Genomic DNA, 18,294 nt, shown 5'->3' on the forward strand with positions numbered 1-18,294 from the left:
AAGTACTGATTGACAGAATCACTCACCGACTCTCCAGCACCAGGAAACTGAGTGTCATCTAAGACTACTCCTTTTCCATTATTTGCCACATCTGATATTGAGTTACCTTGATTTTAACTTTTTCCAACTCAACATGTCTTGTATCCATGCCTTCTAAATGCATGGATTACTTACTAATGTGGCTGTGTATGTGTGAATTTAGGTGGATATTACACATTTATGCACGTGTTGTAAGAGCACAACATGAGCTACTGAGGACATTATCATTCTTATTGCCATTTATGACACTGGGTAGCTAATAAAGGGGAGAGGATTTATTTATTTTTATTTATTTATAAAAATCCATAAAACCTTGGTTTGGTTTTGTAAAGTAATACTATAGTTATTTTTTATGTGAACTTTTATCATTGCTCCTAGTTACCATGCAGTAAAATAATGATTAAGACAATAAGTAATTATGTGTCAGATTTACTTTCTTGTGGTGTTTATTCATTTGTGATGGATAATGTATCAGTCTTCATTGTTGACAGTGATGTAACACTATGGTTTGATCTCAACTTTTAGAACCCAGAAGGAACATTGCTTATGTTCCAGGAAAGAAAGTTTAGATAACATTTGTTACACAGTTGCCAAAGTTAAGTTCAATCCATTTTAGCTAGCAGGATCTGATAAGGTGGACTCCAATGGCACATGAGGGACAAGGCAAGTTTAAAGACAGAGGAGGGGAAGATTTTGGCCTATTATCAGCTCAAACAAACAAAGTAAATAATATAAATTTATTATTATAATTACAGGGATCCCAGACATTAGAACACAGAGCCTCATGGAAATGGAAAAAGCACAGCTTGGACCAAAGTGCCTTAATGTAAACTACATCAAATTCACTCAGCCTGGAAAACACCGTGTTGTTGAGGATGCCTGGTCACATGCAAAGATTGCAAAGGATTGCCATAAATATACTAATATGTTATAATTACCTTAAATTATATTTATAAATAAATACAAACAATAACTTAAAATAACATTCCATGCTTTGCCTTATTCTTGAGGCTCAGCTTCATGAAGCGTTCTACTGAAATGATTGTCACAAAATACTGCTGAGGCAGAAAGGACTTACATGCCATTCCCTCTATTTTGAAGATGACCAAACTGAATTCTCAGAGACTTACAGTATTTGATTAAGAGTTAATTAGCAAATTAAAGGCAGAAGGCAAAACACTTGGAATGAAATCCTGGGGCTGTCGCTTCTCATTCCAACTGCCATTGGGAGAATTTCTTAGTTTTCTTATGCCTTAGTTAACCCCCATGTAACTGGTAGAGTTTTTTTTTTTAATAGTCAAGAGCCCTGGTGCTCCCAAGATTGTTATGAAGAGTAATTAAAATGATTGGTAGTTTGCATAGTATAGGGTGTTCCTTAAATAACAAGCGACATTATATTTAGTGTTGGTTCACTAGACCTTACTCCCTCTCTTACAAAGAGAGCAAACATTCATTTAGAATTACGAAGGCTCAGCACATGCTCAAGGAGTGACTAAGAGTAAAGGATTTGACTTCTTCATGTACATGGTACATATGGATGGTCAACATTTCACAAGTAAGCAGACTCCAGAGTCAAGGCTAGTTTTCCAGTATCTGAAAGTCAATGATAGAGGGTTGCCCACTTGCCATGTGCACCAGGCCATCTTGCTTTGTGGCAATAAACAACTTTGGATAGGCAACTGACTCAAAGTAGTTCTTAGTGCCATGATGTTCCCAGAAGAAGAGGAGGTTGGTCTCATCTCTGATGGTTTTGGGCGTCTCAGGCATCTCCTAGGATAAGAACAGAGATGTTAGAGAATAAGATGCTAGAACAAGTACTGAAGTTCAATCCCTTGGCATGCAGCCTTTGTGACAAACATAGCACTTCAGGATTGTGACTCTGATGTGACGTGGGTTCTTCACTCATTTGTTCATTCAGTAAGCATTTATTACATGCTTATTAGATGTATGGCCCCATTTTGAAATAGTTGATTTCCTTAGTTAACTGGAGAGAAATCCAAATTAGTTATGAAGACTGCCAATGACTCCAGTGTCTCCCTGTATCCTGGCTGGTGGGGTCAAACTTCATTCTTGTCCTGCCTCCAACACAGGCATTGGGTATTTTGCATCAAATCCAAGTATTAGTTATTCTAAGATCTCTAAAGATTTTGACCTGTAAGTTTACTAATCATACATTTGGGAAAGTAATTTATAATTTAGAGATGTTTATGTCCATATTAAGTCAATGACTGAAAGTTAAAAAAAACCAACACACATGCACACATACACACACCACACTTCTCAGGTATATTAGCAGCTGAATCCTTTCAAAACAATTGTTGACAATTGTGATCTCCCCCTCTCTCTCTCTTTTTAACAAGATTTTATTTATTTTTAGAGAGAGGGGAAGGGAGGGAGAAAGAGAAGGAGAGAAACTTCAATGTGTGGTTGCCTCTTCTGTCCCCCCAGCTGGGTACCTGACTTGCCACCCAGGCATGTGACATGACTGGGTATTGAACTGGTGACCCTTTGGCTGACACTCAGTCCACTGAGCCATACCAGCCAGGGTGACAGTTGTGACTTATTTAGACTCTACTCTTCCTGTGGTTATATATAGAATCTAACAATACTTCCATGGAAAAGTAAAATTCAAATTCCAACTCAAGAGTCTTCTTCTTTACTCTTTTTAGTCTAAAGAAACTAAATATCCTTTTGAGATTTCCTTGGGATTTTCAATGTTAGTAAGAATTTTATTTCCTAAATCTATTCCTCTCCTAATTTTTCTCATCTCAGTAAATGGAGTTTTTCCTCATGCTCATTTTTGGTTCTATTTTCAAAATGTAATGAGATTCAGCCCTGGCTGGTGTGGCTCAGTGGAATGAGCATGGGCCTGCGAATCAAAGGGTCGCTGGTTTGATTCCTGGTTGGGGCACATGCCTGGGTTACTGGCCGGGTGCCTTGTTGGGGACACTTGAGAGGCAGTGGCACTTTGATGTTTCTCTCCCTCTATTTCTCCTTCCCTTCCCCTCTCTCTAGAAATAAAATAAAATCTAAACCAAAGTGTACTGAGATCCTGTCTACTGCATTCTACCTGTCGCAGCACTTTCCACACTGTGACTGCTGTCATCTCCTCCCTCCTGGGCCTCTGCTTCCTCTACTGCCTTCCTCCCGATTCCCTCTCCATTTTAGGAAATAGAAGTGAACCACCTTTAATGGTTTTTTAAAAATTGTACCTCAGATGAAATCCAAATGCAGGGCTCCACCAGTACTAGCCTCAGCATATCCTCCCTTCTCCCCACAGTATCCAGCTTCTAGAGTGTCCTGATCTTTGAGGCTGGTTTTTAAGCTCTTAAAGATCTACAGCCTGGGCACAGTCAAACCCCTCTCTTTCGAATACCCTATTCCCACCCAACCCCTTGTGTGATGGCAGGCTCCCTCCCTCCCATCAACAACTCTTATCTCCTCTATCTAGACAACACCTCCCAACTTTTCTCTGTCTCAGCATCCTATTCACTTGCTCTGCAGCATCTTGCAAACTGGGCTGGCTGTTTGGCTTGTCTATTGTCCATGTCCCCCAGAAGACTAAATTCTATAAGGCTAGGGACTTTGGCGCACCAGTATCTACACAGCTATTGCACTGTGCTTGCTAGACAGAAGGCTCTCAGTAAATAACACTTACTAAATGAATCCATGAATGAAGCTACTGCCCTACTCTGCAGACAGCACTTTCCTTGACCTTGATCCAGGCAGAGAGACACATGCACCACATAAACCCTAGTGGGGGCGGGGGGGTTGGATTATACATCTACTGAATAAGAGTCACCTACTTACCAGTGGAGAAAACATTTAAGACACAGTGGGTGTGGGTGTGTCTGCATATTTGTGGGGGATGGTGGCAGTGAAGATGGAGCTGGGGTGAGGGATAATGCTGGCACAAATGGAGAGAGAGGCACCTGAGTCAGAAGGCCAGGGTTTGAGTCTTGGCTCCCGCTTTTTGCTTTGTGCCTTTTGGCACATGATTAATTCTCTCTGATCTAAAGTGTTTGTTTGAGTTTCTTAGAGACAAGTCCATTGTCCTAATTCTTACTGTCACATAGGTCAATTGGTAGGTGTCATGAAGAATCAAAGGTGGATGGAATAGATGGGTGCCCTGGGATGGGAGGGGAACAGGATCAGACAGGGAAAGGTAAAAAAAGGAAGAAGACAATTTACCTTTTTCATACACTCTTGCACATACTCTCACAGATCCTGCCTAGAATTGTCTCTGGGGTTGAGTGAGAAGCAGGATGGGAGCGAGTGAGCAGGTGGGGATTGTGCACCCTGCTAGGGGTGTCTGTCTACTGGGGTCATTGACAAATGGATGGGGTGCAATGAAGATAAGTTAGAGTCTGAGGACAACTGACCTTTAGTGATACAGGAACATCTTCACTTTGGGCGCTCACAAACAGCTGTGTTTCTGAGATTCTTAGGGTCACAGGGAATTTTGTTTCTTCATTTGACTTATAAGCACCCATGTCAAATTTCACTGGGGAAGAGAAAAGCCAAAAGGAAAGTAAATCCATTGTGTTTGTTTAAAATGAGGTGTTTATGGAGACATCCTCCGCCTGTGAGTCAGGTCTCTGGCTAGAGTAGAAGCACCGGAGCTGAAATCTGGCACATCTTTGCATCCTTCACAATGTCTGACACATTCACCAGGCAGGCAGATGCTTGATTAATGTCTTTAGAATTTTCTATGTTGAACGGATGCTTAGGGAGTTGAGTGTTAAATCTCTTGAATTATGTTAGTGGGATAAGACCATGAAATTCGTGAGGTCATGAGTTCATAATGACCTAAAGTGGAGGAGTTTAGGAAAGCTGACATTTATGCTTGGCAGCAACAAGTAAGTTTAGTTTTCCTTAGAGAACCATGCTTAATCAGAGCTGCCAATGATATATGCTTAGTAACCCAGGAGTCTCACTTTTGAAATATGTTCTAAAGAAATAACCTAAGAGGAATACAAAGATACTTGCAACAGAATTACTTAGAGAAAACTTGACTCTCTCTTGATATATATACATATGCACACACATACATATGCACATACACATATAAAATATATAAAAATATACATTATATATCACACACATAAACATATTAATATATAATTACATATATGTAATTGTTATATAATTGTGATAATGATTCTTTTTAGTTTGGTGTTATTTTTAAGTGTGATTGGCAAGCTTTCTAGAGAAGCGTGATGGCTCCTCATTGATTCTGGGTAAACTGGGGTGAGCCATTTAATATTTTTGAGTCTCAGCTTCTTCATATTTAAAATAGAGGATAAAACTGAGAGAACCAAAGGAGAAACTATACCAGAAAGCTTCATGCTGATCTTAGTCTCTCATTGACAGGACATTTCTCTTGGGTTGTCAGGTTTAGCTGAGGCTCCTGTCCTTGCCTGGGATTTTTAGCAAGGCAATATGTATCCTGTTTTAGAAGAATTGTGCAAAGCCAGGAATGTGGAGAGGTATATATTTTGAAGGCAGAACACTTGAAAATAATACAGAAATAAGAGGAGAGGAGGAGTTGTCCGTTTACCTTCTTGGTCCAGATTATTTAATGCGGTGGCCATGAGGTATCTGCCCGATGTGTCTAGAGTGATGCTTTGATGGAGGGTGTCACTCAGGGTGCATCGGTGTTTGATGACCCTACTGAAGGTGTACTTCGTGTTGCTCTGGAAGCTGTTAGTTGATGACCTGGGCTGGATGATTTCTGCAACCATTAGCACAAGCTGAAGTTAATTGTCGGGATGCCAACACAGGCCATGTCTGATCTAATACAAGCACAGAAAATGGCTAAGGAAGGGATTAAGAATATTCCAATTCAGGTGAGGAAATGGAAGTGGAATCACCAAACAGTAGTAGAGTGGGCTCTTGGATCATTACCGTGGTAACTTATTCTTTTTTAAACTCTGAGGCCTCAGTATTTTTATAGAAAAGAGATTAGTTGTACAAATTTCTCATTTTTGGTTATTTCTAAGTAACCAGAAAGATTCCTAGTATTCCCTACTTACACTGTCAAATGAATGCACTCTGAGAAAAGAAATAAATACATTAAGAATTATGTACTTTACTGAGGGAGCAGGTCTAAAGTCTGTCATGCCTTTGAACAGTAGTGTAAATCAATAGCTCCCTGAATTTGCATGGTTCTGCCTAATCCTACTTCTAGGAGTGCATTCTAGGAAGCCAATGGTGATCGAAATGAAGGTTTATGGGTGTGGATGTTCATTGTTGCATTACTTACAATGGTGAAAAACTGGCATTCTAGAATGCCCTTGATATATTGCTAAATGAAAAAAATCCAGATATAAAATTGTGTATAGCAGAATCCTAACATGTTCATATGTGTGTAAGTACATAGAAACAACTTTAAGGAACATATCATAGTTTAAGTTCAACTTTAAGGAACATATCATAACATAGTGCTGGCAGTGGTAAACTCTTAGTGGCATTTTGAGTATTTTTCTTTTCTTTAAAAAATGTTTTAAAAAAGATTTTATTTATTCATCTTTAGAGGGGAAGGGAAGGGGAGAGGGAGAGAAGTATCAATGTATGGTTGCCTCTCATGCATCCCCTGCTGGGAACTGGCCTGCAACCCAGGCATGTGCCCTGATTGGGAATCAAACTGAGATCCTTTGTTTCTCAGGCCCGCGCTCAATCCACTGAGCTACACCAGCCAGGCTTTTTATTTTCTGTCTTACATTTTCTTGTATCTTTTAATTTTCTAGGTGAACATGTATTAGTGTTTAGCTGTGACCTTAAAAATATTGAGTTTGTGTTTCACATAGTGGGTTGTAGAGTAGAGGCATGGGAGAAAAATCAGGATTTTTAGAGTCAGAACTGAATTTTGCTGAGGCTTTCCTATTTAAACATTGTGTGACATTGAGAAGGTGACTATTTCACTGAACTCAGTTTCCTAATATGTAAAGTGAAAATGCAAGGTGGTTGCAAAGTTTACAGATGATACAGTCATTAATAACGAAGTATTGTCGGCAGTATTCACGAAGGTAGTAGCATCAGGAGTAATAGTAATCAGAACAACAACAGCAATAGCTGACATTTATTGGGCATTTGCTGCATGCCACGCATTATTCTAGTCCAGAAGCTTGCAAGTATTAACACATTTAATCTTCGCAACAAGTAGGGGCTCTGATCATCTCCGTTTTACAGTAGAGGAAACTGGAGCAGGGAAAGGTTGAGTGACTTGGCCAAGGAGGCACAGTTAGCACGTGGCAAAACATAGCTTGTAAATTGTTACCCACTATCAGTATATACTGCTTTCTGCCAAAGGGCTGGAAGTCTCAGGACCTTCACAGCCTGGCCAGGAAATGAGCATGTGAGCACATATTTTAGACTGAGGCCACTGCTGCTTTCCTTACTTATGCACTCCAGTCTAATGCCTGGTTGTGCCCTTGTAACTCTGACCCTAGGTTTAATTTGCCCTTATACTCTATTGACCCTATTTGCTTAAAAAAGGAACACAAGGATATCACTGTACTCAATCCCCCTACCTTCTTCTGGATCATTAGCAATGGCTTCCAGGTCATCATTGGTGATGAACTGATGAAAACTTAGCCGTCTCTTCTTCAGAACCTTCCCGCTGCCTGCCACCACCACCACACTCTCCTTGAAGGTAAGCTGGGATGTTTTAGAAGTCTCAGAGGTGCTCAGAGACATCAATTTATCCATGCAGTCCTTGGGAAGTGGGTCATAGCTTACATCATAGAAGGATTTCTGTGAGGAAGGGAAGTAGAAATTGAGAGGCTGCCTGTAGCCATAGAATGTGAGTCCTTTCAGTAGGAGTTTTTCAACAGACTAGTGAGTAGGATGCGCATTATGGTCTTGGCTAATCCATGTTTCATCAGTTTGTTCCACCTCTCCCTCACTCCCTCTCAGAAGTTCCCGGGGAGATGCGATCTCTTGGCCAGTCTTTGTCATTCATCGACTGACTCAAAAATGAGATGGAATGGAACAGGTTTACAAGTGAGATCTTAGTGAATGGTAGCTTTTTAGTTAGTTCTCCCTTAGGAAGTTAGTCTTTTAATGGATAGGGCACCAGTGATTTAGAAATAGTCCTCTGGGAACAGCTTTTAGAGTCATTACCAAAGACACACAAGGCAGTACTTGCGTGGTCTCCCAGCAAATCACACAGCTGGTGAGTGGCTTGCTTCCTCTCCCTCAACTTCATTGGCTGTCATATTGCAGGGCTATCTCTAATCTCCAGAGCTGAAGTCAGAGAGGATGACTCTGACATACCTCTTTAGGAGACAGACCTCTGGTGATGTGGCTCAAAGGGGCTCTTTCAGGGGGGCATAACTAACATTCTGGTGGAGCCTGGCCAAGACACTCCAGTTCTTGGGATTCATGAAGAAGGCCATCAACTCTTACTGCAGCAGGCCAGGCTGCCTCACTTATAATGAAGAAATAGATGTCTCTGAACATCTCATGAGTGCACAACAGAGCATCTAGGACTCAAGCCATTGCCATTCTCTTCTGGTGGAGAAAATATTACTGTGTCAGAATAGCAGTCCTGTAAGAATCAGTCATTTACTTACCTGATTCAGAGAGAGTTGGCCATTTTCAGAACTATATTCTTCATTCTCACTGTCAAACAAGATGAAAAGAATGTAACTGTTTGTTATACCTAAAGTCCGTAGGCAACATATTTTAATGACCACATTAGCTATGGGTAAAACACACACATAGCCACTACTTTCGTCATCTTGGAAAAGGACTTCTATATTCACACATATATATAGTGATTTTTCCCTCACTAACTTGGAATTAGTCATCATCAGGGCTGTCTTTGAACTTTACCTGTGTTTTATCAACAAAAACAATTTGTTAGCCAGGGCTTGGCTACCAAATTGAAGAATTGTAATTAAATTTCAGAAAAAAGTGTTAAGCTCCTCGGGAGAAAAGAAGTACTTTTGAAGTGTCTCATTTTAATTTTAACCAAATAGATCATGTTATACACCATTTTCATGTATTCACAGCAATAGATTTAGTCATTTATACTTGGCAGCACACCCAGTCAACACTTGGATGACCTAGTGTGTGTTAGTGCATATTAGCAGGAGATGGGAGCACCATGTGTGTTTAAAGGTCTACAAATTTACCTTTTCATTCATTTATGTTTCTCTGATGTCTGGATGAGGTTTGACTGTGAATGAGCACTAATGTGCTCAGATTGCTATGGAGTCCTTTCCTATTCCAGATTAAGATCAGGAATTTTCTGAGAATGGCTTCTCTCTATGACAGCGCTTTAAAACCCATTACTAGATCAGAATATGTAACCCAAACTGAGACTGAGTTTGAGCAGATGTTAAAATTCACTAGGACTAAGCAAGCCTTAAAGATGATTTTTCTGTAACAGCTGTCTCCCTGTCAATGCCATCTCAGTTTAACATGCTGGATACTTAGATTCCTTGGGTCTTTGCTGAATCTGCCCTGATTTTGGAGGTAGGACACAGATCTTCACTTCCTGCCAGTCTGGCCCCATGCTTGTCATTGTAACTCCTACCTGGAATCTAATATACCTTGATCCCCTCATTGAATCACAAGAGAATCTATTTCCTACCTGTAACAGTTCTTTAGGTCTTCAAAGAGGTCAGGGACCTTGGCCATCTTGACTTCTTCAACAGAGAACACCAGGGGTTGTCAGCACAGCCAGTCTCTGAACCAGATGCCTGCAAGGAGAACCACCTCTACTTTCCATTTCTTGAGAAACTTAATGCATGCCCTGGCCCATTTTCCCCATTCTTCTTTTCACTCCCTTGAATTATTTGCATTGCATGTTTCCTCTACTAGATTGTAAACTTCTTTTAGAATCTTAGTTTCTGTTATGTGTCTTACTCAATGTTCATGCACAGCATAGGCATATAGTGAACTTTGGATAAGTTTAAAAAACCCCACAAGAATGAAGTATTTGACTTGTGACCAAGATGGAGGGGCAATGGGTAGGTATATATACTTTGTCTCCTCACAACCAAAAGAAAGACAACAAATTTAAAAGCAAAAAATAACCAGGACTGCCAGAAAATCAAACTGTATGGAAGTCTGACCACCAAGGAATTAAAGAAGAAACATTCATCCAGACTGGTAGGAGGGACGGAGAGGCATCATGGCAAGGCAGCAACTGGTAGACTCCGGTGGAAAGTGGGGGGATTGAAGTGGTGGCTGGAAGAGGGGGCAGTCTCACATTTGCGTGTGGATAAACAAGGAGGAACAACTGGGGAGTGAGAGAGACCACACAACCCAGGGTTCCAGTATAGGGAAATAAAGCTTCAAAATCTCTGACTGGAAAAACCTGTGGGGGTTGAAGCTGTGAGAGAAACTCCCAGCCTCACAGTACAGTATGTTAGAGAGATCCACATGGCCGTAGAACATATACAGGCCCATCCACCTGAAGGGCCCAATTTGCTGTGAGTAGTAGTAGAAATGACTAAAAGCCAGCAGAGAAGCCAGTAAGTGGCATTGTGCCCCTTCTGACCTCTCACATACAGGGCCACAACACAGAGATGTGGGTTGCCCCACCCTACTGAATACCTAAGGCTATTCACTAGGCCCCTTACAGTGTAATAGGCCTTCTGAGACAAAGAAATATGGCCCCAAAAGAGAACTAAGCAATGAAGAGATAGCCAAACTACCAAATGCAAAGTTCAAAACACTGGTCATCAGGATACCTGCAGAAATGGTTGAGTATGATTACAAAATAGAAGAAGTGAAGGTTATGCAAAGTGAAATAAAGAAAAGTGGACAGGAAACCAATAGTGAAGGGATGGAAACTGGGACTCAGATCAATGGTTTGGACCAGAAGGAAGAAACAAACATTCGGCCAGAACAGAATAAAGAAACAAGAATTCAAAAAAAGGAGGAGAGGCTTAGGAACCTCCTGGACATCTTTAAACATTCCAACATCTGAATCATAGGGGTGCCAGAATGAGAAGAGAAAGAGCAAGAAATGAAAAACTTACCTGAAAAAATAATGCACTTTCCTAATCTGGCAAAGGAAAGAGACTACCAGGAAGTCCAGGAAGCTCAGAGAGCCCCAAAGAAGTTGGACCCAAGGAAACACACACCAAGGCACATCATAATTACATCATCCAACATTAAAGATAGGGAGAAAATTTTAAAAGAAGCAAAAGAAAAGGAGAAAGTTACCTACAAAAGAGTTCCCATAAGACTATCAGCTGATTTCTCAGAAACCTTGCAGGCAAGAAGGGGTTGGAAAGAAGCGTTCAAAGTCATGAAAAGCAAGGACCTACAACTAAGATTACTCTATCCAGCACAGTTATTGTTTAGAATGGAAAGGCAGATAAAGTGCTTCCCAGATAAGGTAAAGTTAAAGGAGTTCATCATCACCAAGCCCTTATTATACGAAGTGTTAAAGGGACTTATCTAAGAAAAAGAAGATGATCAAAACTATGAACAGTAAAATGACAACAAATTCACAACTATCAACAACTGAACCTAAAAAACAAAAACCAACTAAGCAAACAACTAGAATAGGAACAGAATCACAGAAATAGAGATCACATGGAGGGTTATCAGTGGAAAGGGGAAGGGGAGAGAATGGAGGAAAAGGTACAGGGAATAAGAAGCATAAATGGTAGGTACAAAATAGATAGGGGTAAGTTAAGAATAGTATAGGAAATGGAGAAGCCAAAGAACTTATATGCACGATCCATGGACATGAACTAAGAGTGTGGGAATGCTGGTAGGAGGGAGGGGGCGGTGCAAGATAGAGGGCAATAAAGGGGAAGAAAAAATGTGAAAACTTATTGATTAATAGCATAATCAATAAAATATAATTTAAAAAACAAGTGAAATAATTCAGACCACCTCTGAAAAAAATTAGGTAAATAATACTTACAAGTTAACCTTTGCATAATTTTTTAAAAAGAATGAAGTATTTGCTTTACACAGATGTAAGAGAGAGACAGAGTTGGAAACTTCCAGTTTTCTCTGGGTAGTTTTTGGCAGTAGAGTTCCTTTTGAGAGAAGGCTTGCCTGCACCTACCGTGCCCTTCTTTGAGACCAGTTCCCCTGTCCCTCAGTTCCCTCCCAGGAGAAAGAATCATTTTCTGAGATCTGACTGTGATTCTAACTCATACACTGAACCAGGAAAGGATAAGAAAGGAAGGAAAAGACTTCAGCTTCAGAGAAGGCAGTTTGAGGGTTGAAAGTCAAGGAAAAAAACAAAAAAAATATTTTAAAAGCCAAAGATGTGATAAGGACAATACCTTTGCTACTCAGGTGCCAGTAATGTGACTCCTTCTCAGCCAGGAGACTTAATGAAGTCACTTAATGCTGTCGGCCTCCTTTGCCTTTTGTCTTCTGTGGAGTAGGCGTGGCTATGGTTACGTCATGGGGAATTTACAAGAACAAAGTCCTGCTTTGTATATTTTCATGTTTGTTTCATAAATCTCATACTTTGTTTTCAGAGATTCCTGGAGTTTTGGATTTGGTTTACATGTTTATTTCTTTGCTCTTAACAATTATAAACACTTAGTCTTAGAAAAAGGACAAAAAAAAACAGGAAACTTACCAAGTTTCTAAAAATATATGGTGGAAGTGGAAGGAGAACTGCTAAAATCAGAATTATAGGTGTCTAGAGTTGGGGACAAGCTTTAAAGTTGTGGTTTGTGTTTTGGCTTACTTTATTTATTGTCCCCCATGGCTGAGTATTAATTGATGGGATATTTGGCAGCCCCTGGCATCTGAGGAGTGCCCCTTTCTGAAGAGGGGGGTTTGTTTGAATAGGCATAAGTCACTGAGTATGGGGTGACAACCTGCTGGTTAGGGCAGGATAGAGGAGACAAAAGTGATATTCAGTTGCAGAAGTCTTCCTTCTCTTACTCCTCTGAGTACCACCAACCCACTTCCGACAGAAGTGACAGAGCATCAGGAGAGAACTCTCAGTCCTGGCTATGTGCTGGCCTTCACCAGAGCCCCGGAAGCAGTCCATTCCTTTTTCAGGCTAAAGCCCAGGTGTGTGAAGATAACTGCAGACTCAGGGAGATGCGGGCAACCCCTGGCCAGAGGCCAGTGGCTAGCTTTAAGAATGGAGGTTGGGGGAAAGGAAGGGGCTCATGAAGGACACTGATGAGACACTTTGTTAGTGTTGTGAGGCTGGCCCAGTTCAGGTGCTGCAACACCAGACTCTTAATGAATAAATGTTTCAGGTTTCCTGTTGTGGTTGAAGCCACACCAGTTTTAAATAAAGGAAAGAGATGAAAGAAAAGAGTAGAGGAGGAAAAGCAAGGTGAAGAGAGAAAGGTGAAGTGTGACAACGTGGTAAAAACACAAAACACAGAACTGGAAGAAGCAAGTGGCTTGTGTGAGTTGGGCAAAGTGTTCTCTTTGGTCCTGTTCAAATGTGACTATTGGAGTTGGTGAGATGTTCATTCTGGTCTATCCTAGGAGTAAATGTCTGATTCTGGTTCCATTGTTCATTTCAGTTACTTCTGACCATGTGCCTGGTGTTTCAATAGCCATAAACAAGAACTACAGAAATAGCTGGCACCCTGGACGTAGGCACTATAAATATAAGACTAGATTGGGGCAGAGCGTGGGTGTCTCAGCACCGTCAGGGTGAATGGTGATGGTAGCAGTTCTCTGTGCCTGTGGTTCCCTTTCAGGCAACACAGAAATGTTAACCCTGGTCATCCTTCTGCCTCCTGGAGATCTTGTGAGGGTTATTACTAAGAAGCGGTTGCAGAGCACACTGTGAATGTGGGCTGCTGTGGAGATGCAACTAAACAAAAATAATAACAATGCTAATGATGGCTCTGTCATGTGAGAACCTGTAGAGTCATCATTATAACAACTTGGTTTACTAAAGGAAAAATAGTTCTTATGAAAATATTGATTTGAAAACTTCAGTGGGGAGAACGTTTTGAGATGAAGACCTCTGTTGAAACAGTGAAGATGTTTAGTTTCCGGGAGGAATATGTAAAACCTCTTTGGTAATCCAGGAGAATACCGTTGGTTCCGTCATCAGTGGCAGCACCCATCCTGGCCAATGGCACTCCTCTGTTGCAGAGAAATCCCCAATGTGGTTGTTGAATTCTCAAGGATAATTTGAAAATATTTTCTAGACAGGCAACTCAAGTTGGGGTCTCATCTTTTTCCTTCATGTGATCTTCTTCGAAACCAGTTTTTAAAGGAAGAACCATGTGGGTGAGGTTCAGAGAGTGAGAGGTCCCTGCTTGGTTCTGGGGAGCCTGCTGTTCTGTGAGTATGAACAGAGGTTGACTTGTGAGGAAGCCTCAGCACCAGGCCATCTCTTCCAGGGAACAGAGAGAGGAACGTGCTACGTAGACCTCCACTGAGACCACAAGGGTGTTTGGGGCTGTCTTGTGACAGGGACCTTGGGTGGCTTCGTGCGTTCACCTCTTGACTCTTGAGGATGCCTCAAAAACCCTTTTTGAGTCATTTTAACCTAAGTCATTCAGAAAAAAACTTTTGAGCACTTATTCTGTGCCAGGGGTTTTGCTAGACATCTATATTTTTTCCTGGCTCACAAAATTAGGTGTTCAAAATAAGATGATATATTTTGGTAGGTGGGTGGATTAGGCTTGAAGGTTATGGGTCCGAAGAGTCATGGCGATGTTTTCCCTTTGATAACTGCTTTACAGACCACGAAGGGNTGGGTGGCTTCGTGCGTTCACCTCTTGACTCTTGAGGAGGCCTCAAAAACTCTTTTTTAGTCATTTTAACCTAAGTCATTCAGAAAAAAACTTTTGAGCACTTATTCTGTGCCAGGGGTTTTGCTAGACATCTATATTTTTTCCTGGCTCACAAAATTAGGTGTTCAAAATAAGATGATATATTTTGGTAGGTGGGTGGATTAGGCTTGAAGGTTGTGGGTCCGAAGAGTCATGGCGATGTTTTTCCTTTGATAACTGCTTTACAGACCACGAAGGGCTCTCATCGGCACTGTGTTGCTGCCTCCTCACTTTACTTACATGAGGTAGAGATTACTATCCCCTTCCACAGCTGGGGACCCTTGAAGATGTTAAGTGACTAATCTATGGTCATGAAGTTGGCAGGGCTAGCAACCAGATCCAAATTTCTTACTCCAAGTCCAATCTTCTCTTTCAACCGAACATAGATGCTCAAGTCTCTTCTCAGCACCAATGCTGTGACCATGCTGAGATAGATCATCCTTAAAGGTATCTCTTGCCTCAAACACCCTATTGATTCTAAGTTTCTGATTCACTGATTCTAAGTTTCTAATCACTGATTCTAAGTTTCTTTGTTTAGAAAAGCGATAAAAATTGGTTTGAAATATCTCTCTTCCCTCTGTCGCGCCCTCTGAAGCCTCATGTTTTTCTCATGATGTTCATCGTAGACTGGGAGGTCACTGGGGAGGGAAGAGGGAACATTCCAGGCTGAGGAAAGGCCATGGGGTCAAGTGAATAAACGTCGGGTATTAGGCTGGAGCCCAGAGAGGTGGGGGCTAAAGGGTCAATGACATGGGGCTAGAGCGGAAGACAAAACTCAAACGGGCAAGACCTAATTCAGACCCACTAGGTTTTTATCCATTTACATTGGGTGAGCTTTGGGTAAGTGCTCGGGAACTCATGGAGCAGAGGGATGCTGTGGCTGAGAGTAGGTGGAGAATTCAAGTTGGCAGAAGGGGCAGCTTTATGTTGAGCCAGTCAGTCTTTGTTTAGCTGAGATCTCCTCTCTTCGCCTTAGCTCATCTGTTCCCTAATTTTTTGTGTTTTTTAAAAAAAATCCAAATTCCTTTTCTCTCTTCTCTTGAGCAGTAGTTATCTTGTTCCCTGGCCTCTGTGCCCTCCTTTTCACTTTCCACAGATGCTTTGTAAAAATCGGAGTTCACTAGAGAGCATCCTGTGTGGCAGCAGGCGTGTCGGTGCCTGTCTGTGCCTGTCTCTCACTTTATGTTTGCTGTCTAATCGTGGTCCTCTAACTAGAAGTGCATTTTAAAGAAATCCCCTCTCCTTTGAGTCATTTTCCTTATTGGAGTCATAGCTATGTCTTGTCTAAACTTGTTTTTTAACTTAAATAATAACTTGAATTACTTTTTTGAATTCTAAAACATGTTTATTAAATATTGCTAGGGAAATACCCACAAACTGGAATAACGAGTTATTCACTATCACTGTTTTAGTGTATTTCCTTTCAGCCTTCATTTTTAAAAGGCAGATGCCTTTAAAGGAAGGCAGATGCCAATAGATTTGTTTTTTGAATCCTCACATGAGAACATGTTTATTGATTTTAGAGAGAGAGAAAGGGAGAGAGAGAAAACATCAATGTGAGAAAGAAATATCATGTGGTTGCCTCCCAGGTACACGCCCTGACTGGGGATGGAACCTGCAACCTTTTGGTGCTCACGATGGATGCTCCAACCCAATGAGCCACTCTGCCAGGGCTAGGTTTGTTTTTATGCAAATGGCCTATGCAGAGTAATAGTTGCTTTCCTGAAATCTGGGGAACATATACGTGGTAGACCATGCTCATCAAATATCCATCTCCTCACTTGAGGGGTTGCTTAATGAATGTCCATTTTCATTTCCTCGTCTCCATGGCCGTTAATCAGGGACATGTGGTTTGTTCTGGCCAGTGCACTGTGAGCAGGAAGTGATACATGTTGTCTTATACTTCCAGGCTGATGCAATCCAGGCCCAGTTTGGGCCCTTGTCATCTCCAACTTCCTCTGATGCAGCAACTTTGGAAGTCACGTATTTTAGATGGTGTGGCTGCAAGTGGATGAGGTGTGGTTGCATATGAGTGAGACTAGAACAACCTGCCTGAGACTTTGCATCAGTGAGAAACAAATCTCTAGCTGTGCTAAGTTGCTGAGATTTTAGGGTTCATTTGTTTCTGTAGGCTAACTTGACCTTTCTGACTACTACTACAAATGACTTCCCTTCTCTGTTACAGACATGCACTTTACCTCAAATTCCTTTTTCGCATAATTGATTTGATGAATTTTCCAATAAAGCTAATTCAGAACCTAATCAGATGGTTTCTTTTTGGCCAATCCCAATTCTAAATAAATGGATATATTAGCTGTGAAGATAAACTGTCTAATAATTAAGTTGGTACTGCTGAGACAACCTCTCAGATATACACCATATGATAATTGCATTAAAAACCTCACATTTATGTGGTGCTTTACAGTTTTAAAACTCATTTTTAATAACCACCAATAAAAGCGTGGTTATTCAATATGATATGAAGCTGACTTAATATGCATGCAAATAGGCAGCAGCAAAGGTCCTCTGTCTAGTGCACAGTTCTCTACGTTTTTCAAACTCCTGGCTGTTGGAAAGGACAGGCCCCTGATCAGAGCCATTGTGCCACAGAGTGGGGAGTGACATACACTGTGGCCGGAGAAGCAAAAGGCTTGGATCTGACTCTGACCCTAACCAGCTGAGTGACCTACAACAATTCTCACACTTCTTCAGGATTTCCTCATCTATAAAGGGAGGAATTTACACTGAATTGGGATTCCTTCAACCCTGATGCCCATTTCGTATTTCATGACTACTTTGAACATGGCCATGGTCTGCCTCATGGCACCTCTGTGCTCTAGAAATGTTATGTTTGGTGACACAGGGCCCACCCTGGACTCATTCCTTACTTTCATTTTGTAGAATCTCTGTCACATGTATAGTTGAGTTTCAAATAGATATGTGTATTTCCATTACTTCAATGGCAAATTTGATTTGTCCTGCTGAGTATAAACAGATATAAGTTTCTTTTTTAGTACAAAACTATAGAACAATTGCTGATAAATTGGAAGGAAATGGCAGTTTACTCCTCTGTTAAGTGGTAATGACTCAGGCTTGTTTTCTAGAAAGCTTGGTCTAAACACAAACCATCCAGGCCCTTAATTACCCTCAGAAAAGTTTAAGTTTTTCACTCTGAAATGCTGGACAAGTTTTGGAGCATTTGGATTTTAAAAAATCCAAGGAAAAATATGATCTTTCTTTTTTTTGCATTCTGCCCTTGGGGGTCTTAGCAGTCTTCCCAGTAGGCCAGTACATCCCCTGCAGGAATTTTCAAAGACACTGTGGCTCCCCTGAGAGAGAAAGAGCAGACTGAGAGAGCCGGGACTTTGGGGAGCAGGACCCCAGGGGCAGAAGAAACCAGGGATTCCTATAGAGAGCAATCCCATGAGACCTGCTTCACACCAAGACATGGCATCAGAAGTCATAGGGAAAGAGATGGGAAAGAACCCCACTGCCCTTAATA

The 18,294-nt window shown here is 41.2% G+C and overlaps 1 protein-coding gene across 1 annotated transcript; it reads right to left on the reverse strand.

The window, feature by feature from the left end:
* Positions 1-757: 757 nt before the first annotated feature.
* IL1A (interleukin 1 alpha) lies at positions 758-12,368 on the reverse strand. The gene is made up of 7 exons (XM_037038720.1): positions 12,306-12,368; positions 9,641-9,749; positions 8,616-8,664; positions 7,572-7,794; positions 5,600-5,773; positions 4,422-4,543; positions 758-1,809 (listed from the first exon to the last, which is right to left on the reverse strand). Exons 2-7 carry the CDS (start codon positions 9,685-9,687, stop codon positions 1,618-1,620), a joined length of 807 nt encoding a protein of 268 aa, XP_036894615.1. The 5' UTR covers positions 9,688-9,749; positions 12,306-12,368; the 3' UTR covers positions 758-1,617.
* Positions 12,369-18,294: the final 5,926 nt, after the last annotated feature.

This window comes from Sturnira hondurensis, unplaced genomic scaffold, assembly GCF_014824575.4.
Source record: "Sturnira hondurensis isolate 20B ecotype Veracruz unplaced genomic scaffold, ASM1482457v3 Scaffold0002039, whole genome shotgun sequence".
Lineage (NCBI taxonomy): Eukaryota > Metazoa > Chordata > Mammalia > Chiroptera > Phyllostomidae > Sturnira > Sturnira hondurensis.

What these genes read in the sequence shown, in the direction of transcription:
- IL1A (XM_037038720.1), bottom strand. Translation starts at nt 9,687, where the DNA reads ATGGCCAAGGTCCCTGACCTCTTTGAAGACCTAAAGAACTGTTACAG. An exon ending in GACCTAAAGAACTGTTACAG is followed by an intron (nt 8,665 to 9,640) that starts GTAGGAAATAGA and finishes CTTGTTTGACAG; the next exon opens with TGAGAATGAAGAATATAGTT. An exon ending in GCCAACTCTCTCTGAATCAG is followed by an intron (nt 7,795 to 8,615) that starts GTAAGTAAATGA and finishes CCTTCCTCACAG; the next exon opens with AAATCCTTCTATGATGTAAG.